The sequence below is a fragment of the Dermacentor albipictus genome, chromosome 1 (assembly GCF_038994185.2).
Source record: "Dermacentor albipictus isolate Rhodes 1998 colony chromosome 1, USDA_Dalb.pri_finalv2, whole genome shotgun sequence".
Classification (NCBI taxonomy): domain Eukaryota; kingdom Metazoa; phylum Arthropoda; class Arachnida; order Ixodida; family Ixodidae; genus Dermacentor; species Dermacentor albipictus.
Genome location: NC_091821.1, coordinates 152739516 through 152763084, shown reverse-complemented (window position 1 = coordinate 152763084; position 23569 = coordinate 152739516). Strand labels below are relative to the sequence as shown.

Below are 23569 nucleotides of genomic sequence, written 5' to 3'. Positions count from 1 at the left end.
TGCAAGAAGACATAACTGTGAATCAAATGAAACAGACCCGAATGTGGTATGCACAGTGGTTACTGAGAAAATGGGTCTTAAGTAAGGCTCAAAATACATGGGAGGTATAGGGGCCTACCCTGTGCCCTTAAACAAATAGATCTCATCTAAAATATTTGTGATATTCCTATCATGGAAAATAACTAAAATTTGTAAGATGATGTAGCACAAGTGCCTTAATAGGAATTTATTCATAGCCAAGTATGCAGCACACCCACGGACATCAGCCACTATGACGGGTGCCATCAGAGAATTCAAACCAACTTGACACGAGTGGGTCACTTACCCAACATTTTTAGTCATTTTGTCGGCAAGCTCTTTGTGGTCCTTGTTGACGCGTGCCATTACAGCTGCAAACACATCGCACAGCTTAACTCCATCTCGAAGCTTCTCAAGGACCACTTCTTCTTCAAGTTGCAACAAGAAGTCATAGAGATCCTGCTGCTCTTGGCTAGGATTTACCAGCAGCGTGCGGACGATGTTGGAGCAGTAAGACTTGTAACGGGCCCCCAATGCACAAGTGATGGCCCCAAAGTGCAACGTATTCTTGTCACTGTGTGGAGAGAGAGAGAGACCAACATGATTAAAAAGACCCTCAAGGAAAATATGTAGAGTTTGAAGGATTAGTAGGGGTGTGCAAGTATTGGAAAATTTCGAATATTATTCGCTAATATTAAGAATGTTGTAGCACATCATTAATATAGACGATCCTATGTATTGTTTTGAGAAGTTAAGCAACCGAACAGCCTCGCCATTGCAGTACTGCCAATTTTTCTATTTCTGCTTTATTACCATTTCGCCATACTAAGAGGCAGTCGCTAAGATGCGAGTGCACAAATGAAAAGTACAGTTGTCCGAGAAGCCCGAGAAGCCCGACAGACACGAAGCATCGGATCCGTTGCAACAACCCAACAGATCGTGCAACCTTAGCGCATGCCTTATTATGTCCTCTGTCCAGCTTAGGTTTTTATGAAATTTGACACCCAGAATCCAGAAAGGCTTGCATTTGATTAGATAAGAATATTTGAAACAAATTAAATATATTGCTGGCTGCGCGGGAGCAAACATGGTTCTTAGTTTTTATTTCTGTCTAATCTAAGAAAGTGTGATTTTGTGCCGATTTTTGCAATATTTCACGCTGCTCGCAAAAATTTGACCTGTAAAACACGCTTAGACACTGGACTTCTAAGCTTTGCAGAAAAGCCTGCCTCTCAGTAGCAAGGAGCGCGGGTTTGCAAACTGCAAGGGTGCACTCTTGCAGGTTCTACCCCCAATCCTGAGTTTACTGCTCGACAGTAAACGTGATGAGTGACGATCAGAACACGGTCAAACGCCTCCGAGTTTATGAGAAATTGATGCGGTATAATAAGGCACAGGTTGGAAAGAACAGACAACTAGCAGAAATTATTCAATTTTCCAAAGCCAAAACCTGTCAATGAACGTGTCGTTTCTAATGGTGCAAGGGCCAGCTACGTACATATACCATACATATAGTAATGGATTGTCTATTATGCATAAAATTATTTGGCAAGCGGGATATGGAGAGATGTACCATGGCTCTAAAAAAGCCTAAAAACAATTCACTGTAAGCTGCATAAGATTAAAATTAATATTAAAATCATGACAACAGCTAACGATGTGTGCTACAAACATAAAGCTTCCGTTAGGAAGAGATTTTATATTGAAACCTTTTCAGTCAACTCTTGTTACTACAAACCCACATTAACAAATTCCTCAAATTTACGAATATTTTAAAAATCCCCACCAGATTGCCTATATTTTCAATATTTCAGAACTACGAATTTCAATAGAGCACATACTTCAGAATAATGCACATTGTTTAATTTCCCCTTTATAACTGAGGGACATCAGTATTATGAATTCAGCTAAAGTAACTAAAGAACTCGACTAAAGTAACAGCGCTGCCACTCTCGTGTGAAACAAACCGCAAGTGCAGTAGCTATCATCATCACCATGTCGAGTGCCAACTGCTTTACCACGAACTTCAAGAACTTCATGACAAAGGTTTGGCGATATTTGCACAAGATCCAACGATGAATGCAACTAGCAACAGCGCCAAGAAGTGAAAGTAGTTTTCGCTGCAGGACAAACTGGATGTATTGCAGGAAATTGATGCAGGGAAAAAGCAAATCGACGTGTGCAGATAGCGTGGCATTGCCCCATCGACCGTCGCGACCATTTTGAAAGACCGAGACAAGATTGTCAAACTTCACCGGGAATCGCAACTCGCTCCTATAAGGAAACGGCTGCGACTGGATAACTTTTGAAATGTGGACCAAGCTGTTCTGATGTGGTTCAAAAATGGCAGACTGCCAAACGTTCCAGTGTCTGGCCCAATGCTCCAAGAAAAAGTCCACGAACTTGCTCATGCACTTGATATAACTGGGCTCGACACCAGTGCAGGTTGGCTTTTTCATTTCCGCCAAAGGAACGGAATAACTTAGTAGGTACTCTCCGGTGAGGAAAAGGCTGCTGATAGAGAAGGCGCAGATTCCTGGCGCAATGATCGTTTTCTAGAGGTGGCTGAATCGTACGTTGAAGACAATATTTTCAACGCGGATGAGACCACATGTTTTTATCAGCTCCTGCCAGACCGGACAATGCCCTTCAAAGGGTTGCAGTGCAAAGGAGGGAAGAAGTACCCGATGAGGTACCGTATTTACACGATTGTAAGTCGACTCGAATGTAAGTTGACCCCATATCGCGTGACAGGAAAAAAAAAAAAGAGCATACCAGAGGGCGCATTCGATAAAGAAAATTTATTAGTAGCTGACATGGTCACTGGACTACTCATCTTCACTAGTGCTGCCATCGTCATCGTTGCAACGGTTGCACAGTGCATCGCAGTCCAGCGAAATTTCACATTTGGCAAATGACCGCATCACGACATCTTGTGGAACAGCAGCCCACGCCGAATGCACCCCACCACACGCAGCCGTCAGGGAGGCTCTTTTGACAGGTGCGGTTGGCGTAATTTCGCGGTATTCTGCCGCCAGCCATTCGTACTCACGACGGAGCAGGGGAGGTATTCTGTAGGAATCCACCTAGTGGACTGTCCATTTCGGCCGCTGCTGATTGGCTGGTGCCGCTCGTCTCCTCCTCACTCATACAGCTGCATCCAATCAGCAGTGGTCGAAATGGACAGTCCACTAGGTGGACTCTTACAGAATACCCCCCTAGGGCCTTAAAAGGCAAAGGTCCGGGCTTGTCATGGTCATGAAAATGACCATGTCGCACTTCACTGGCAGGGACCGATCACGCATTTCAGCGACGTACGCCACAAACTTAGCCTACAGCTCCAGAAAGCGTCCAGACTTCAGCACGTGGGAAATTTCTCACTTGCCGTCACAAGTGAAAATATCGCTTCGCTGCAGTCTCCACTCTCACACCACCCGTTCAGAAAATTAGAAATTGCGGACCGCTGCGCAGTGATTTTTTTCTTTGGGGTAAAGGATGGCAGCCCTCTTGAACGCTGCTGTGAACGAGTGCCAAACGATTAGTGGGCCTAGAGCACTCATGACGACTGGGGAAGCATAGAAGTAGCACGTAGCCGGCAGTCAAGTGGAACGCGTCAAACCAATGCCAATGCCTTTCAACAGAGAAAGAGAAACCCGTGAGCGGTGTCTGTTCTTCCATGAACAACCGATAGTCCCCGCAAGCGCCGTTGTTCTGAGGGTGCCGCCGCAAATAGGAACAGCGGCGCTTCCATCAACTATCGACACCCCCCCGGCCCATGATTTTTGCGTGCACTGTAAAACTCTTTAAAATGTTGAAAAACCCTTCCTAAAAGCGAACAAACATGCGAGATAGCAAAAAGATACGGGTAGGGCCATAGAGCAAACATAAAATTGTAACTGCGTTGTAGCTCACGTTGGTCTCGCTTTTTTGGCGGGGACATGTTTTGGTTTCGATTGTAAGTCGACCTCCCAACTTCAGACTTTCAAATTTTAAAAAAGTCGTCGACTTACAATCGTGTAAATACGGTACTAGTCAAATATTGCACTGGAGCGCAATCGCACATGGCAAAGCTGAGCAGTTGAAGGCATTGGTGTGACCGAAGATGCGTTGGAAACAGACGATTATGCAGACGTCTAGATGTGCGGGAGGGACGAACGAGTGGTAAGGTAGATGGGCGTACATTATGCATGATTTTGTGCAGAAGACAAAGTAATGCTATATTCCTGCGCGATTCCAAAGATGACAGTGACAACGACAACATTATCTTAGTTAGGCTCAAAAATGGGCTATAATCTCTGGCAACGAAACATGCACAGCGCGGTTTTGGATCGACTCGAGAAGATGGATTAGATATGCCTGATGAGGTGATCATATAGAAGCTGCGAATTCGAGCTAGGGTTGGATTAATGTTTGGTAGGCTATCTTTCTGGTGAAGGAAGGAGCGCTGCGAAGGTTACGTTTTAGATATCCGAGAGTGTGTGATGCTTTATTTTCTTAATGTGGGATGACCATGAAAGGCTAGGTGTTAAAATAATGCCAAGCTACTTGTATGAAGATGTGTGAGCAACGATACCATTGCCAAGTGAGTAACTGAAAATAGAGTAGGATTTTTTGCAAGTAAATGTCATTAGACTGCATTTGTTAGTGTTCAGGGTCATTTGCCAATCCAAACCCCAGTTAGTGACACATTGAAGGTCACGTTGAAGGGCGATATGATCAGCGGGGGAGTGGATTTGACGGTAGATAATGCAGTCATCTGCGAATAGTCAAGCACTGAATCTAATGTTAGATGGCAAGTCATTGATAAAAATCAGGAAGAGTAAGGGTGCAAGGACACTTCCCTGAGGTACGCCTGATGTTACGTTACTCAAAGGGGAAGAGTACTGGTCAATAACAGTGGACTGCTGTCGAAAAGTCAAGAAGTTTATCTAAGAAATTGTTAGATCGTCAAGGTTTAAGCATGAGAGTTTAGAAATGAGGCAATAGTGAGCAACGCAATCAAATGCTTTAGAGAAGTCAATGAATATGGAGTCAGTCTGAACATTGTCGTCCATATGACCAAAATCACCGATTTCTTCAAATAAAGCAGCTTTAAAGTGAGTGAAACATTTTTATTTGAGAGTATGCTTGTCTGCAAACGTGTCTACTGCCAAAGTACATCATTTTCATTCCTAGGTTTTTCATTACGACATTTCAAAATAAACAATTTTCGGCGGTCCCACGTGATTCGTAATATCGAGATTTGGCTGTATTACGAATGTGCAAACCTGGGTCACAGTCTTGTAACAGTTCAGAAAGCAAACTCTTACATGATAGCACCCCTTCGCTTTAGGGACCAACGGTTCACCCCAAAAACTGCCGACGTGGTAAGAAAAAAGCAAGGCCGCTCCTTCCCAGTGTCACTGTCCGACGAGGTTTGCGTACATGATGCAACTTTTTAGTTCGCAGAAGCGTTGTCTAGGTCACAGCCGTTTTTTCTTCATTATTTATTTCTTGTTGAAAAAGTCTTCACAAATCCTAGGTTGCTTTGAATGCTGTTAGCGGTCATTTGTCAATGACATCCACAACTTTTTCACTGACATCAAATTGACTAGGTTACCTTATAAATTCAGCCAACTGAACATATTGGTGCACAATCACTGTGAAATATTCACAGCGGCCACCATGAACAACACCCATGGAGGTACAGTGAACGCCGTTCGCGTAGTAAGCTCTGGTTGTTTTTAATTCTCAGCGACATTCAGCCAAGATAGAATACCACATATGTTTGCTAACCTTTCTTTGTTTTCAAGACTTACGTATTCGCTCCTGCGATGTACTGCTTACGTAAGTAGGCAGTATTGGTAAATAAATACATAAATGTAAAGTGAGGTATTGGTCATTACACATTTGCCAGTATTTCACATCGCTCGCTGAGAAAAAGCTCCAAGAAATTTTTGAAAACAACAAAGTGATAAATGTTCACTGGCTTTCTGGTCTGCGTCATGGACCAATATGTTGAATAGGCTCGATTATTCAGGCTTATTTGCAGTCCCGCCACAGGTGTCATAATGCCAGTGTAAAATGGCAACCGATATTCGGTGCGCCGAAAGATAGTTCATTAAAATTGTGGACTCGATCTGCCCAAGTCGCATTGTGAACATTGTTGCCACGAACTCAATTTGGCCACTAAGGTTGACTATTTATAAATATGAAACATTAAATCCTTGGCTTGCGTTCTGCAGCGGCAAGAGCATGACTGTCTGGTGTGGCCGGGCAGAAAATAGTGTGGCCCGAGTGCAAATCTGAGCGACGATTGCGGTTGTCTTTGAATATCTGTGACCAAGAAGTTTAATGAAAGCAACTAGGTCATTTGTCGGCAAGCTGCACTATCATCCCGGTAAGCAGACGTGGTGCATGTGTCAAATATTCAAAACATCACACGCATGGCGTTCAGCCATTATTGCTGCAGATATACCAATAGGGCGCAACATCAACTGCTAAAGGGTATAATGAAACTCATGAGCTACACACTGAGCAGATTTTATTACCTTATTCATTCATCGCGGCTTTCCTTCTTGACCGCCCCATCAAATGACCGCCAGTTCAAATCATATTTAGCTGGTCCGCATATACGCAAACACGTAACGCTTTTATAAAACATTCATAACGCATCGTTTAGCAAAAACGGTTTTCATTTCCTTGTGGCCTAGTTACTTATGCTACCAAACACACCCACACTCTAAAGATACCGACGCTGAAACGGATTGCTTGGGCCTGGATTGCAGGGGTAGGCGCTGGCCCACGCATGTCTATGGTCTGTGTGGTTGTCACTGAACAAGTACATCCTGCTAAATTAGGCAACTTCATTTAAAAATAGTGTTTTGGCCACGACCGCTCGATGCAAAGCAAGGTGCGGCCAGCTACGTCGCGCCGCGGACAATATGCGGGCGCGTCTCGGCCGAGTTTACAGTTGTGACCACTTTTCTTGGTGAGGGCGCCACTGCTCGGGGATACTTTCGCGACTTCGCGCCGAGGCTGAGCGTGCGCTGGTTCTCGCGTCGGAACTAGTTTGCCTTGTGCGATATGCATTCATCTCGTGCTTTTTCGCATGCGTGTGTGTGAGCAAGTTTGCCTGTGCTCGCTGTGCTTTGTTAAGGCTCTTCGGTGTGCATGTGTGCCGTAGCCAGCCTCGTTCATGTGGCGCGATGCCGCGCAACCGTTGTGCGCCACTCTGCGACACAAATGTTAAAAAGGACCCCACTGTGAAATATCGTGAGTTCCCCTGCGACTTGGAGCGTCGAAAAGCGTGGCTGAAAAATATCTCTCGCCAATGAGTGTCTGGCCACTCTGCAGGCTGATAGCAAATATGGACAATGGCGGCTTGAGATACCCTAAAATGGAAGTTGTTAAGGAGAGACGCTCCTCAGAAACCTTTTTTGAAAATATCGCTATGCAAATGAAAATTGTACCACTTATATAGCTTGATATCCTCATTACAAATCTGTTTTTAGTTTTAGAATAGATCGATGCTTTCATGTCCTAAGTGCCATGCATAAGTGAGAAACAGTGCATGTTTGTGCAGCTACTGGACCTAGCAGTTGGCATGATATAGCAGTGCAAGATGGCGTTTCTTGTCCCCAACACTCCAGCGAGTGCTAATAACCAAGATAATGCAATTCCCTTGACAGGCAACATTTTAAGAGAATTTCATACCTGATGCTTTGTTTTCAGTGATTGGTACCCAAGGGTATTGAACATTTCCATTCCTAAAAATAAACTGGTTGCACTAAAACCTAAATCAGTGCATTCTACACACCTTAAAGATGATGCACACCAAATTTGGTCTTGATTGGACCACAATAAGTACATCAAATGTCGTGCACAAAAGCCATGTTTGGCCAAAAATATGAAGCTGAGAAAAACATGATTGAAAGTTATAAAAGTTCTTTATTTGTGTTGTAGCGCTGAAATCTATATAAAAATTGCACATAATGCAGGCCAGGGTATCTAGATCCAGTGCACTACTTTAGAATTCATCTGCGCCATATGTTGTTCTCTCATAGAGTCTTCGTAAGCACCATGCTGACCCACTTCCTGTGCTGTTACTTTCCGAGCCAACTCCAAGTTCAGCCACTGCTTTTGTAGCAGCAAGGTGCACTTTCTTTGTTATGGCAGTGAACGATTTATGGTGCATCGGTTTTGGTAAACCAAGAACTGCACAAAATCGGTCGAGTTGATTGTGTCCAGCTCAAAATGCGCGCGCCGCAACCACTGCCTTGATATTCATGGCGAAACTCTCTCTTGGACTGGCCGAAGGGCGCGCTCCACCGTTAGCGTCGTCTACCGGAGATGCACGCCGCGATGAATACGTTGACGAGATAACGGACGTGGTACACGCTGCATTGTTGCAACACAACCCCAAAAACGACGCGAGTCATTTCCGTTTTTTGGCCAACTCACAGATAAAAAAGGTCGCGCCGTCCGCACAGCGGACATGCCGCAGCGCTCACGTTCCTGACGCCGATCTCGCAGATAAAGGTGCTTGCCATCTCCTCGCCACTCCTATCTTGATCGTCGAAGATTATCTACTTTCACTCTGATGCGCTGACGAATTCGTCTGCGCTGTCAACGGCCGGCCGGCTCTGAACCGTCGCCTAGGTTAGGTTTAGCTGCCTCGGACGTCTCCATTGCACGCCGCTTGACTTTGCGGCGAGTCCCCTTGAACTTGTGCTTCGACTGATACTTTCGAGATCGAAAATCGCATTTCTTCACGGGATCCATCGAAACAAGGAGCAGAAAAATGTCTGAAAGCCCGGGAACACGTCGAGAGAGCGGCGCGTGGCCGAAAGAGCAGACAACTGCGGCCGCGTCACACGCTAGCAGCCAATGGCGTGGCTGGAATCGCACCACGCGAGTTAGAAATCCAGCGAAAGCGCTTGGTTTCAGCGGAGAAATGTTTTTATTATTACTTCCCGGGGAGATTGTGACACGGCAAAGCCGACCTCGGAGAGAAAAAGTGTAGGCCTACTGCCTTGCACAAGCCCAATGGCTTGCGACACCGCGATTTGACGCATCACGCGCTGGAAAATGGGCCAGATTTGCACCTTTTCTTGCCACCTTGAGTGCTTTCACCAAGTTTATTTATAATTTACCGATCATTTACGGCTCTGATTTCTTTATATATGAAAGAGGAGGGATCAATCTTGTTGAAACAGTCGAAAACATAACTGACTTTTTAAATAAAAATCGGCGTTTTACGACCCGCATCTCCCCTTAAGCTTTGCCAGGTGACACATCTTTGTTCAGGGAGTCATGAAGACAGATGAGACTCTAAAAAGCAGCAATCTAGGCCACCTGCTGATATCAGCATTACTTCCGCATTTCACACAGTATCGGCAGTTAATGTGTGCGAGAAAGGACTATGCTCACACTGAGAGAGAAGCTTTGCAAAATATTCTTGAGGAAGTTGCTGCGGCCCCTCTTAGCCAACTGGGCTGGGAATGTTAATTCAACAGTGGAGCGACTTTTGAGGTTGTCACATAAACCTCTCACAAGGAAGGTTTTCCGTTTGTGAATACCAGTGAATATATTCGTCCTTGCTTATGACAATGCAATAAAGATATCAAGCTGCTGGCTCAAGCATATTTTGTACTTTTCTTGGCTGCAGCTGCACTTGTAAACTTCCGACAACTTCACCTACATTGAATTGCTTGTTTCTATAGTTACGACCACGGTCAGTAAGCAGCTGTCGCGGGGCGCCATGCACTAAGATAATGTCACGCAAAAGAAAGTCCGCAACGTCAGTGGCGCAACTGGTAGGGAGAGCCCGCGCAATAGCGTATTGGGTGGCGTAATCAGTTGCGACGGCTACCCATTTGTTCCCAGAAGATGACATGGGAAAGGGACCGAGGAGGCCTAATCCAACACGAAAGAACGGTTCCACAGGGACGGTGATCGGCTGGAGATGACCGGAAGGTAGCACCTGAGGCGTTTTCCGACGCTGGCAGGGATCACAGGAAGCAACATAGCGTCGGACGAAGCAAGCGAGACCAGGCCAATAGAAGCGGCGGCGGATGCGGTCGTACGTGCGGGTTACCCCAAGATGTCCTGCAGTGGGTGCGTCATGCATCTCAAAGAGCACAGTCTGTCGTAGATGTTTTGGCACGACAAGAAGAAGATCAGAGCCATCAGGGAGGAAGTTCCTTCGGTACAGAATGCCACCCTGGAAGACATATCGGCGAACGGATGCGTCGGTAGGTGTAGAGCGCAGACTCTCGATGAGTACACGCAGCGATAGGTCTCAGTACTGCTCATCGGCGATGTTAGCAAAGGCAGACACAGAGAAAATGCCGTCGGCGGTACTACTGTCGGCGTCGTCAGGCTCGTCTACCGGGTAGCGAGACAGGCGGTCAGCGTCCTTGTGTAGTCGGCCAGATTTGTAGGTGACAGAGAACGAATATTCTTGGAGGCGTAAGGCCCAGCGACCAAGTCTTCCTGTAGGGTCTTTCAATGAGCATAACCAGCAAAGCGCGTGATGGTCTGTGATAACGGAAAAGGGTCGGCCATATAAGTATGGGTGGAACTTTGCAACTGCCCAAACTAGGGCCAGACACTCACGCTCAGTGATGGAATAGTTGCACTCCGCGGGCGAGAGGAGCCTGCTGGCGTAAACGATAACACAGTCGTGGCCACGCTGGCGTTGTGCCAGTACTGCGCCAATTCCGTGACCGCTGGCATCAGTACGGACTTCGGTAGGCGCAGAAGGATCGAAATGGGCCAGAATGGGAGGCGTAGTGAGAAGGTCAATTAGAAGCGAGAATGCAGAGGCCTCGTTATCGCCCCACTGGAAAGGGGCGTCTATTTTCAAGAGCTCGGTTAGTGGTCGTGCTATGGCCGCGAAATTTTCCACGAAACGGCGGAAGTACGAGCAAAGGCCGTTGAAGCTGCGCACATCCTTGACACACTTTGGAACAGGGAAGTGCGTAACAGCATAGATCTTGTCTGGGTCCGGTTGCACTCTGTTCGCGTCAACGAGATGTACAAGGACGGTAATGTGGCGACGGACAAATTGGCACTTCGATGCGTTAAGTTGCAGACCGGCTCGCCGAAAAACGTCCAGGACTGCTGAGAGACGCTCGAGGTGCGTAGCGAATGTTGGGGAGAATACTATAACGTCGTCCAAGTAGCACAGGCACGTGGACCATTTGAAACCGTGAAGAAGGGAGTGGAAGAAGGGAGAAGTGGCAGGAGCGTTACATAGACCGAACGGCATCACTTTGAATTGATAAAGACTGTCGGGTGTTAATAAGGCAGTCTTCTCGCGGTCGAGATCGTCCATGGCAATCTGCCGTGGACTTTATGACTTAAATTTAAATGACTTAATGACTTAGATGTAGACATATGGCATGTAGCCATATTTCTTTATTTTTTTTTAACAGGGCCTGAGGTGATTTTGATGCCAAGCAGGATGGGGATGGGGGAGGCGTTAAAAGTGGCGCACTCCTTAGATAGGCTCCAGCATCACTCAATATGCTTCGTCTTGATGAGAAACATCTACTGATGATTATTTGCAATGATAAGCGTTTTTATTTCATCTACGTTAGTTTGCATTACTTGGGAAACTCGGTACAAGTTCTCCCTATGTAAACTTTTTGCTTTGCGTATGCATTCACGAGAAGTGAATAAAAGTACTGATAAACAATACTTCAAGCAGAACCTCTCGATGCAAGTACATTACCCGGTCGTGTATCGTACGGGCAACCATCACAGATAGCTTTCAGGTGTATTACATATAGAATAGATTTCCACTCCTGTGATAATCTGTTGGCGTTTGTGGCATAATCAGCACTTCTAATGACGACTTAAATATTTGATCTGCAATTTCCAAAAATAAAACGCATTATTTACGCCTTGATTGAAGTGGAGATCGCGCATGCCGACGCAGCTGTGAAGGAGCTCTCTCTCAGCAGCCATCCCCGAGCAGTGGCGCCACAGCGGGCGCGCGAAGAACTAGGCCCGAGACGCCCTTCAGGCGCAACGCAGCGGGCCACACTCTCTGCTTTTGCATCGAGCGGCCGCGGTTTTGGCACAGGTTGACGTAGCTTGATGGTTGAGCACAATATGGCGCAGCACTTCCACCACTGTCACACTCAAAGAGGCTTCTCACTTGTTGCTGGAGCTAGCACTTAGACGAAGATCTTTCTCCTCTGCCCTCCGAGATGTACTGCCAGAAATATTTATGTCTAGCTGCTGTAGAATTGCAGCTGACGCATGCAGACACCCAGTGCTGAAGCATAGGACAGATTCTGCAACAGCAACTTGCACAGCAAAGAGAGGTGCATGCTATTCCTTTGACATAACTCCAAATCACAGTGTAGGCTTTCATTTGAATCTTGCCTTGCTGGCATCTTTGGAGCAGAGTCTTTTCAAATAACCGAGTACAGTGAAACCTCGTTAAACCGTAGTCGGCCGGAGCTCGGAAAAAGTACGTACTAAACGGTAGTACTGTTTAAGCGAAATAGCATGAGATCGCCCACTTACCTGTCGATAACGGAACTCAGAGAGAGTGCGATGAAAGGGGAAAAAACATGCAGTATTTATTCACTTCGCGGGACGTAAGTGTTATTTTCGTTTGATGTCGCGGCGGCCTAGCACGACGACAGCGGCCTCAAACTTACTGAAGCTGCGTGCCAGCTTCTCAGCCAGCCCCCCTCTTCTCGGCAAACACTCGCACGGCACGACAGATTCCTCGTTGGCGTTACGTATTCTCCGTGCACGCGCGCAGTAGTGCTGCATAAGTCCCGTGGCGCCTTTTTCATTGCCGGGTGCCGGAATTTGGAAAACTTTTCGTTTGGAATAGTTACGTTATCGCGCCCCTGTTCTTGCGACGATCGCATTCACGAGGCTGACGTAACGCGCAGCTTCTGCCACTGTCGGGCCTGAATAGCCCGTGCTGTCGATTTCCGTGTCGTCCTCATCACTGTCGCTAGTTGACACTTCGGCAACAACAGCGGCAACGATGGTGAATAGTCGAACCTCGTAGCCAACATCTCTTCGCGGTCGCAGCAGCGCTGCCGAGCAACTTCGCATTCCAAATGCCACACACTGTAGTCAACAGCAGATCCATGTCGCAGGCCAGCGCCGACTTCTTCGTGTCACGTTTGGTAGTACGGACGATGTCTAATTTTTCTTCTATGCTGAGCACCCGGCGTCTTTTTTATCCTAGCTTTGACATGACGCGAGTCCTCGCTTGCACGACGCCACAACGCTCTCTGGCATGGCGTCCATGCGGCGTCGAAATGATGTTGATGTTGATGCGGCTTCACATGCAAACGCACAGGGCGCTTGGAGGCCGTTGTACCGATCTCTGAGGCTTGTTGTTCTGCCGGGCCGCCCGATGGAGACGACGCACCGCCATGTTTGCGCGACGAAAAGTGGAAACGCTACATTTTAACCGATGCGTACGCAATAAGCTGGTACGGTTTATGCGGATACAAAATACATTATGTTCAATGGCCGCTGAGTCGGGAAATTGACTTTACTACTTTTAAACCGAAACTACTGTTTAAGCGGGTACGGTTTAACGAGGTTTTACTGTATACACAGGCAGCATTGCCTCTCCCACTTGTCCTGGTACCTGGGTTCAGCATTTCGACGACACCAAATTCACAACCTTCTGCATGGCGACACCGTCATTGGATTTTAGAGTACTGACATAATACATGCTCAGCTGTTGAGTTCTTTTGTCAGCTGGCCTCTCCCACCAAGGTTTCGCTTCCCCTCGCCTTCTTGTTTCTGCACTAAATTACACAGTGCTTCACACATGCACTTTTGGACATGATTGACACAATCCTTCTGGACAATGACAAATCCATAGACTTGTGCTTCTTGGATAGCAGTAAATGTGCAGCGGCCACCATTGCACAAGTTGGTTGTGTACCTCAATGTGTACTTGTGTAACTGGTTGTGTACTCTAAAGACCTTTGAAACAGTGTGAGGCTAGCTTCGACTTTCATGTGACCACCTTTGCTGTCTGTATTCTTTTGTTTTTTTGTAGTGGTGTGTCTTCTTCCATCCTGTGTAGCCGTCAGAATGAAGCTTCGGTCCAAGTTTGCACCCTACATAGAAGTTTAAGAGTAACACGTAGTCCAGCACATACCCTATGAAGAGCTCCATGACAGCACAGATGTCTAGGTGGGAGGAGAGGCCGCGAGTCACATAAGTGCCTTCAATAGCACCCTGCTACATTTCCTCTATGACCAAAACATACGTCCTCATACAGTGTGGCCACTTTGTGTGCACACTGGCTCATAGCGACCTCCGCTGCTTGCGTGGCAGCAAGTTCCAAAGTTCACTTCAAATGGTGCTGAAAAGCGGGGTGATGCATCCCATGGTGGGGCAATCCATTGCCACAACGTCATTCATGGCTGTCTGGCCATTTCCTGTAGACATCATCACCCACATAGCCAAGAGGTTGATGTTGATGTCGAATGGGTTGCATGTCTTTTTACTATCAACTCTGGTCGAGACCCATCAGGATACGATGTCTCCACAATTGTCGCTAACAAGAACCAGCTTCACTGCAAGGCCGTAGTCGCGATCACCCCTCACTAGATGCGCTGGTTCGCTGCACGTATCACATCGCAGAACTTGAAGAATCAAGTTGAGGAAATTCAGATTCACAATCATGTAAGGAGCGGTAAGCTGATCTGACGCCGTCACTGCATTGCTCGCTTCAGCGAACGGCTGAACCTTCCGTGCTATTGCCGGTACCTACAAAAGCCCCTCAAATGCAGCCTTGTCACAGGCGCGTACCTCCCAAACTTCTCCGACACCCAGCATCAACATGCTTCCTACCCCTGCTTTCGCATACAGCCAAAATGATGCATAGATCGGAACTTCTTCGCTCCGCCAAGCATGGTGAACTGCATGATCATGTCAGGGATAACACACCTTCGCCGTCGATTTTGATGAAACTTGCTAAGTTCATGTATTTCAATGTGCTAGCATTAAATATACATCCAGTTTTCGTGAAGCGTAAATAACTTTCCAGAAATTGAATAAATTCAGCTTTATTGCATATTGGCTTGGAGGTGAGCTATCTACCAAACTATACATGGGATAATAAATATTAACCCTTTGAAGGTTTTCGCCGAACATGTACGGCGGCGGTTTTCTGTCCCGCAAGGTCTTCGCCGTACGGGTACGGTTTCGACCCTCCGTTTGAAATTTCGCGCCATTATGACGATTCGTGCTCACTGGGAGGTGCTGCCACCTCTTAGGGCTTACAAGAAGCGTTTGAAATTTGCGCTGTCTTCTTGGGGAGATAAACAGAACTGATTTCTAGCTTCAGCGCGTCGCGCAGACTGCAGCAACACCCTTTTTGCAGTTTCGGTTTCGCCACGCGATCGCAACAGAGCTGCGCGAAACGTCTTCTCTTTGTCGGCACTCTCTTGCAGAGGTGGTGGAAGTTGATTTCTATCTTGATTGACGCTGCTCTTAGCTTGTTTATAACCGCCGCTCGCAACGTATTCCCGCTCTCTGCAGCAACGCGCTTTTATCGGTTTCGGTTCCTCCGCGTGATCTCAACGGAGGCGCACGAAACGCTATTTTTCTCTTTGTCGGCACGCTATCGCAGGGGCGGCGGAAGTTGATTTCTATCTTGATTGGCGCTGCTCTTAGCTTGTGTATCACCGCCGCTCACAAGGTATTCTCGCTCTCTGCGGCAACGCGCTTACGCGAGAGGGTGCCTCAGACCTTTGCCCAAGGCAAGCCGCACGCAGAGAAGATGTCATGTGTGCGCCAACACAACTCGTCGCTCCGAGAGAAGAAAATACACGCATTTTAGGTGTGCAGACTGCGATAAGGCGCTGTGCGGAGACCCGTGTTTCAAGGAGTACCACTCTGAAGTACTATTGAACATTTTGCAGTTCTGAGGGATGCCAACACCAAAATACAGTTCCTAATTTTTTTTTTACTATTTATTTCCTACTTTATACATCTTCTAGATTCAAGATCCGCAATAAAATAATTTGACCACCTGGGAAAGTTTTTTTCAAAATAATTCGACCCTCAAAGGGTTAACATATGAAAATGATGAGGAACTAACAAAGAATGCAAATAAGCAAGTATGGTGTTGTAACCCAATTTTATATCTAATGAGAATAGTGCCAACTTTAGTGAGAGAAATCCATCTAACTGCTAAAAAAACATTTTAAAAAAATTTTCTAATGCAATAGTCATTTTGCATATTTGCACTCTACACAGCTTTAGCTTTCTGAAAAAAAAAAAAAACATTTCCAGTGATAGCGCAAGTAGAAGCAGAGATAATGCACTTCCAATATGGCATCATTATCAAAATTGTGGTTTTGAGAAAACAACAGAAAACATTTCAGAACTGATATTGTAAGAAAGTCTGAAAAAACGGCATCAAAGGCTATCAGTAAGCACTAGGAATAATTCATGGCCGTTTGGCCATTGCCGGTTTACGACATAGCATGCACTACGAGTACGTTCACTTCAAAAGGATTTCACGTTTTCGGGCCCTCTATTCCCGGTAAGCTCCATCCAGATGCAACTTAACTGCGGATCTCACAAACCACACTCAGTTTTAGTAGCAAGACCATACTCCTGATTGCCCCACTCCAGCTACGCAGAACCATCACAAGTATTACACAAGAAAACGCCGAGAAGATTGTTCACTGCTGCAAGTCCAACGACAACGTACAGAGTAGCGGGCTTCGCGACCGAGGCTTTGCACTATCGGAGGTCGTATCTTCAACAAAACGCTGAATCTTTTGCGAACCATTTGCGAACGCGGTGGCCGATGGCTGCCATCTTGCGCTTGTTTTGAAGCTGTTTTCTTTGTGCGCATTTCGCACCAGCTCAAAATGGCGTCGGTGAAGGGAAACCAACGCTATCGCGTCATTTCTGGAGGATGCGTCCGTGCCACCAATTGGCCAAAGCGCGCACACCCCTCGCGCGCCTCGCTCCTATTGGTCCGGTGCTCATTGGCGCGCGCTCGACCACTCTCGTGTTTCGCTACGTTTGTTTATCTCTGGTTTCATTGCGCCACTGTCTACGTTTGTTCAGCCGCTTGCTTCGCGACGTTTGATAAGGTGCTCATTTCGCTGCCAGGATGGCTGGAAAAGATTGCCGTCTCAAGGTTACTACGCGTCAAGCGGCTGTGGAATGCGCGACGGAAGGCGGCTAGGCCTGTCATACTCGCGGAGTTGCTGGTTGCTGGTCTGCCTGGACATTCTACCGGATCGAATTTCGAGCTGCAAACCGGCACGTCTAGCGTCAACACTTAGTCCGCCCACGCCACACGTGGTGGCACAGATCGTACAGGCACCGTTTCCTTCACGACTGAAGAAAGTAGCGAGCGCCGGAAAACGTGCCTGGCGTCACAGTCTGCAATGGAACCAAAGTTCAAGCTGCTGGGTTTCGACACGAGAGAGGACGTCAACGACAGCGGAACTAAATTTGCAATCGTGGATTTATCCGTCGTACAAGAGCTCCTTGGACTCGTGCTGTGTCCAGGTGCGGCTAGAAAGCGGCGATGCTTTCAAGGACCCAGCCAAGGAGTACAGGCTCTCAGCAATGTTCTGACAATGTTCTGTCGTCACAATGCTGCGAGAGCAAAGGGAGAGCCTGAACCTAGGCACCACTACAACTTGCCAGAACATATGGCAGAAGCAATACTGCCTATATAATACTGTATATAATACTGTATATATAATACTGTATATATGCGGCTATCTGAAAAAACCCTGCTCCAGAGATACCAGCGAGGCAAGACACACAATTCGAATGAGAGCCTACACTCAGTGATTTGGAGTGTCTCAAAGGAGCAGCATACATCTCTCTTTGCCGTGCAAGCTGCTGTTGGGGAAGCTGCCCTATGCTTCAACACTGGGAATCTGCTTGCGTCCACTGCAATTCTACAGCAGCTACACATGAATATTCCTGGCACTGCATCTCAGCAAGCAAAGGAGAAAGACGGCCAACAAAGTGCTAACTCCAGCAAGAAGCCTCTTTGAGCGCAAGGAAGCTGGCCAAAAAGCAGGATAAAGATGGGATGTATCCAGATTATGCCCCTGGTGAATTTCCTTGAGATTTTATTGGTACAGTAAAATCTCCATGATACGAATCTCACGGGGTCAAGAAAAATATTCGTATTAGCCGAAATTCGTACCATCCAAACAATTAAATCTAGCTAAATTAAAGAGTGAGAGGTGAATTTACTCAGGCACACGTACGTAAAAAGCATTTATTTCTTGAAGGAAAAGTCTCCGATGTCCTTCTGCTTCTTTTTCTTTGTCAGGTCAATTAGCAGACTTTGTTCAAATCCATAAGAACACGTGCACGTGTCGTTGCTGATTTCATCCGCGGCCATAGCACGCCTCAGAACTTCGAGCGCATGCAGCGTTTCAGCCGCCGGTGGTGGTCCTTCGCCGTCGCCCACATCAAAGACAAGAACGCGACTAGAAGCACAGCAGCCACTCCGTCCGATGGCACGCGGAAAAGGAAGAAAAGCAACAAAAGTTCCACCGCTTCAAACTCATCGCGCCCAGTCACGGCCTCCGCGCTGTCCGGCGCCACGTCCGCGCCTCCGCACCAAAAGAGAGAGGGAGAAATCACGTAACTGCGCGCTGTTCTTTCACTGCCGTCTGTGGGGCTTGCGGTCGCGTCCGTCCGTGCTCTGGAATGGTGCCAACTGTGGCCTCTTCTCCACGCAGCGGCGCAACCTCCTCCCCTCCTTAGCAACCGGCGCGCCGGTCGGGGGCGCAGCTGCGCATAGCAACTGTGACGTCACACAGTAGCGGTAGAACGAGCGCGCGAGCGTCGGCAGCTGCACCGCCACTCCTTCGTCAGACGTCTCGTTGCAGTCGAGTGAAACCCGTAGCTCCGAAGTGGCCCAGTGATTGCGCGCCAAGCGGTTCTGGAAGCGGCAGCGGACACCGGATTCCCCCAACATCAAACGCCAGAAGAACCAGCAGCGAATGCGCGTGCGACGAATGAACACGTCACCAGATGTGAAAGCAAGGGAGGCAGAACGGAAACTCCAACAGCGACTGACTAGATCGCCGGGTACTAAAGGCAGGGAAGCAGAACGCAAGCGGCAGCAGCGACAGGCGATATCGCCGAACACCAAAGCGAATGAATTGGAGCGCAGACGGCAGCAGCGACTGGCCATTTCACCGAACAGTAAAGCCAGGGAAGCGGAGCGCAGACGGCAGCAGCGTCTGGCCTTCGCCAAGCAGACTTTCAAATTTCTAAAATGTCTTCGGTAATATTCGTATCAACCGATGCGGGTCGAAAATTGATTCGTAACAACCATTCTTTAGCACGTTGGAAAGTAATGGGGCTCGACCGGGACCACAGAAAAATTCGTATCATCCAGAAATTCGTATTAGCCGTGATCGTATCATCGAGATTCCACTGTATGTTCTCAATAAAGATGTTGCAGAATGTTTTTCCTTGATTTCTCAAAACAATTCTGACAGACTTCCAATTTTGGAGGTAAAATAGCTCCTGTCCTGTTTCAACTATGATTTTTTTTTTTTTTTGCCAGAAAGAGAAATACATGCAGTAAGCAATATGCACCTTTTCAAAGCAGTACTCTTCTCAAAAAGTTTTTGAAATGGGTCACATGCTCGACATGTCAAGATGGCATTTTTTTCTCACAACTTTGATGAGTTCTAACTCTTGCTCAGATTAGCCTAGAACATTGATTAATACCTTATGGCACTCCCTGAACATTCTAGATAGTCTTTATACTCAAATAACTGTGTTAGGGTTTTCTGTTTAAATGCTAATTTTCCTCCAAACAAAGGACCCAGCTTATACAATGCTTTTAGAGTATATCAGAAACTACTTATCCTATGGCAAAATTAATTATACTTTTAGAATCCGCATATTAAAATACACTAAGTGTGAAAATTTCGTTCAGATCTGTCCACAAATAAAAAAGTATTTCAAGTGTAGCCTTCCCCCTTAAACGGGCCACATGCTCAAACTGGAATACTTCGCGTATGCTTCATCTGCTGTATTGAGGTGAAGCTTGCTTTCTAAAACCGGCAAAATACAATGTGCTGTGCTCGAGCTTCTAAGCCATTGGCAAGATTACAAAGGCTGAGTTGGTGCCACTGCTAGCAGCAGCGAATTGCTAATAGTAGTGAACGTCGGAGTAGCTAGGCCAAGAGTTGCCATAGTGGTGGCTACGGCTGCCAGCGGATCTGTGTGCGAAAGCGCCAGTTCAAGACGGCGAGATAATCAAAATGGCAGCGGTGGTGGCTTTAATTAATGCAGTTTCGGATCTGCAGTCATGGCAAAAAAAGTCCAGAAAATCTGACGGCAAAGGGTTCTTGCATCCGAAATTTCATACGTTGTTACACATTGACTCTACGTGGTGGTGCTGCAAAGCCATCAAAATTATAGGGCATGTCCCAAAAGTCAGGTATGTGGAAAATCTGTCGAATGTATACTGGCAACTCCTCCAGCCGACGACATGGCGTCAAAGACAATTTGTTACGATTCCTCTGTTACTCGAGCCAGTATTAGCATGACTCTCGTTCACTTTCAATCAAATTACAGCTAATTTTCCCTGGTAGAAGCACAAATTCCCTGCGTTTTCCCTGAGTATTTCCAGACTATTCAACATCTCTGCGAATTCCTACTTTTCCTGGTTGGTAGACACCCTGCTCAGTGCAATACGCACGCAATGTAAGAAACTTGGCAGAAGCTGTCAAGGATGAAGCACAATTCCACCGCGGCCCACAAGCTGGCACCAAACCCGCGACTACATTGCAATGGACGAACGATCTGTTGCTGACCAGTTCACTGGTGAAAAAATAATAAGGACGTGCGCGTGGTAGTGAAAAGCATGTCTGCTCGCGTGAAGACGGTCTGGCACCATAGTCAAACGAGCTGCACTGTGAAGGAAGTCACAAGGCCCTCGCTGACGAGAGCACTAATCAGTCACGAGATGAGAAGTGCCACTTCTGCACTGAATTTGTGCAAAATAGAAGCAAGGGTTGCAAATTTATCCAGTAAATAAAGGCGTATGGGCATAGTAAGCATTCATCTATTGTTTTCTTGATACCCTCAATAATTTGGCTGTCTGTTAATTCAGTCATTTTTCCAGTCCCGTAAAATCCCAATTAAGAAGGTTTTATTGTATAAGCAATGTATGTTGCAATTTAGATTGAAGCTCCTCTCAACTCTGTTGCGTGAAACCCTGTATTATAGACCTAAGACCTCATTGTTGTTGATCAAGTCCTATAATCGGGGTTCCACTGTATGCATACTTTGTAACCTTTTGTCATTCCATCTTTCAACACCTTTAAAACATCTTCGCAAACAGATTTTTTCTTAGTATTTGACGCAACCTCTATAAAATTGTAGAATGAGCCTAAATCCATAAACTTTAGAAAAATTTATTGGCAGGCATGAATCAAAGTATAAGACACTGAAGCTTCATGACGCTTGCAACACAACTCTAAACCCACAGTATAGACCAACCTGACTACGCTGAACTTGAGATTGTAGTTGCCACCAGACTGAATGATCGCCGGGTAACAGGAGTCCACTTGAGATGGATCCACACCACCCAGGTATTTCTTCTCCTGGAACGCCTGATCCACACCCTCAGCAAGCTTGAAGTGTTTCACTTTCTGGAATTATATAAGCATTCAGATCAACATTTCAAAAATATACCCCTCACAACAAGGATAGCTATGAGAAGATGCAGCCCCACAAATTTCGATATAAACATTTGTTTGCAGTTAGGAGCAGAAAAATTTGCGCTTTGGAGCAAAAAAAGAATGTCTGGAGCAGTAACTTACTGCTCTTGTGCAAATAGGAAGCTCTGTATAAGTTGGTATTTTCGGAAATGTTGCATTAAGTATTGTATTATACAGTCGCCGACTGATAAAGTGTACACCGATAATTCGGACATGCTCGGTAATTCGGACAACTTTGCAGCACTGCCAATGGCCCCATAGACTTAATGTATAAAGACCATTTTTTCGGACAGCCGCCAGCTCTACATTCCGCTTATCCGGACTCCGCCCGTGGCCGTAGTGTACCCCAATTCTGCCGCCATTATCTCCTCTGGCAACCTTGACAAGACATCGAGTATGGCCTCAGAGATTACACACTATATGGTAATCCCCGAGGCCTTGCTTTGGTCACAGCACTACGCCCCAGAGAGTTAACTGCAAATGCAGATCTTGGAGGCTTTGCCTGAATTGTGAGGTTGCGTCAACATCGCAATCATCACGTCCATAGAGTTTCTCACCATATTACCTAGAGGAAAATCTGGTGCTGCTGCGCTGTGGTATGCATGGGAATGCCGGTATCATGTGACTTCAGATTGACATCGTTCTCGGAGAGCCAGGCAAACACCGTTCCGTCTGTCACAATGATTAATTTTCTACTAAAACAGAACGTAAAAAGCTGTTTTAGCTTTATTATCACACAAAAACATGTTTTGTTTAACTATGAGAACTTGTTATTGCAGGTACAATTATATGAAACATAAAAAGTATTAGCAGGCTGCTAAATTTGGAGGACAGACGACAAGATTCGTGCTCACTTTGGAACAGTTTCTCGTATGTTCTTGCTTTCTTCGCTTGGTTATACATTTTAGGTGAGTAGACTTCACTGGAAGATGTAACATGCATGAATGGAAAAATTTTATGAAGATTTTACTCTAAGAACGCGTTATTTGTGTAGCAGTATACACATTTTAGAAAAAGCCTCTTGCAACACCAGCCAACACAAGCCTTGCAGACATATATACAGTCATTCCCATGCCGGCACAGCGCCCCTTAAGAAACTCCCATAGACGGTGGCGCCAGATTTCCCTCTAGGTGTTATAGTGAGAAACTATGTCACATCCATTCCGGCACCACCGTGCATGGCCTGCTCTTGTTTGTTGAATTTGCCATCCCGACAGCGTCCCGCTATTCTGAGCTTGTTTGTTTAGTATGCCTTCCAGACAGCGCTCTACTGGCTCCTAGAAGTCGTCCTCATGAAGTTATTAACAGTGCGCATGAAATGGCACGAACAGTACCCTCGCAGTCTGACTCCGCAACTGAAGAGCCTCAATTGCCGCTTTCCACAACGAGCTTAAATGCAGACATCGTTGATGACCTGCTATGGTGAGGTGTGCCGATTCGTGCCACCGTTACATTTGAAGACCTTGCAGACGTCTACAGCGCGGTGTCGTTGTGCGCCAAACTGAACAATGATGAAACATATCGGCAAATTCTTCCACTGTCAAACAGCGACTTTAACTCGGGTGACGATGATGTGCTGTGTGCCTCGGAGCCTTCACATGCAGATCTGACTCAAGCCTTTGCACTACTTGCATCAGCGTACAGAGACAACAGAAAACTGGCAGAATGTATGTTGACTTTGTTGCCCGTAAGCGGAAGTGCATGCAGCAATGAATCGATCACTTCTTCCTTGCACAGGGGCCTTAAAATGCATTTGTTTTTTTCGGAAATTCCATAGTTCGGACTTATTTACGCTCCCCGCGGAGCCCGAATGATCAGTAGTC

At 46.5% G+C, this 23569-nt stretch overlaps 1 protein-coding gene across 1 annotated transcript in view; it reads right to left on the bottom strand.

Moving 5' to 3' along the window:
* The window catches only part of dre4 (SPT16 homolog, facilitates chromatin remodeling subunit dre4), a 126208-nt gene that overhangs the window by 80273 nt on the left and 22366 nt on the right, over positions 1–23569 (bottom strand). The window contains exons 7-8 of the mRNA XM_065433308.1: positions 21526–21677; positions 326–592 (exon numbers count right to left, since the gene is read on the bottom strand). Of these exons, the coding sequence (XP_065289380.1) occupies positions 326–592; positions 21526–21677 (419 nt within the window). The remainder of the gene's footprint in view (positions 1–325; positions 593–21525; positions 21678–23569) is intronic.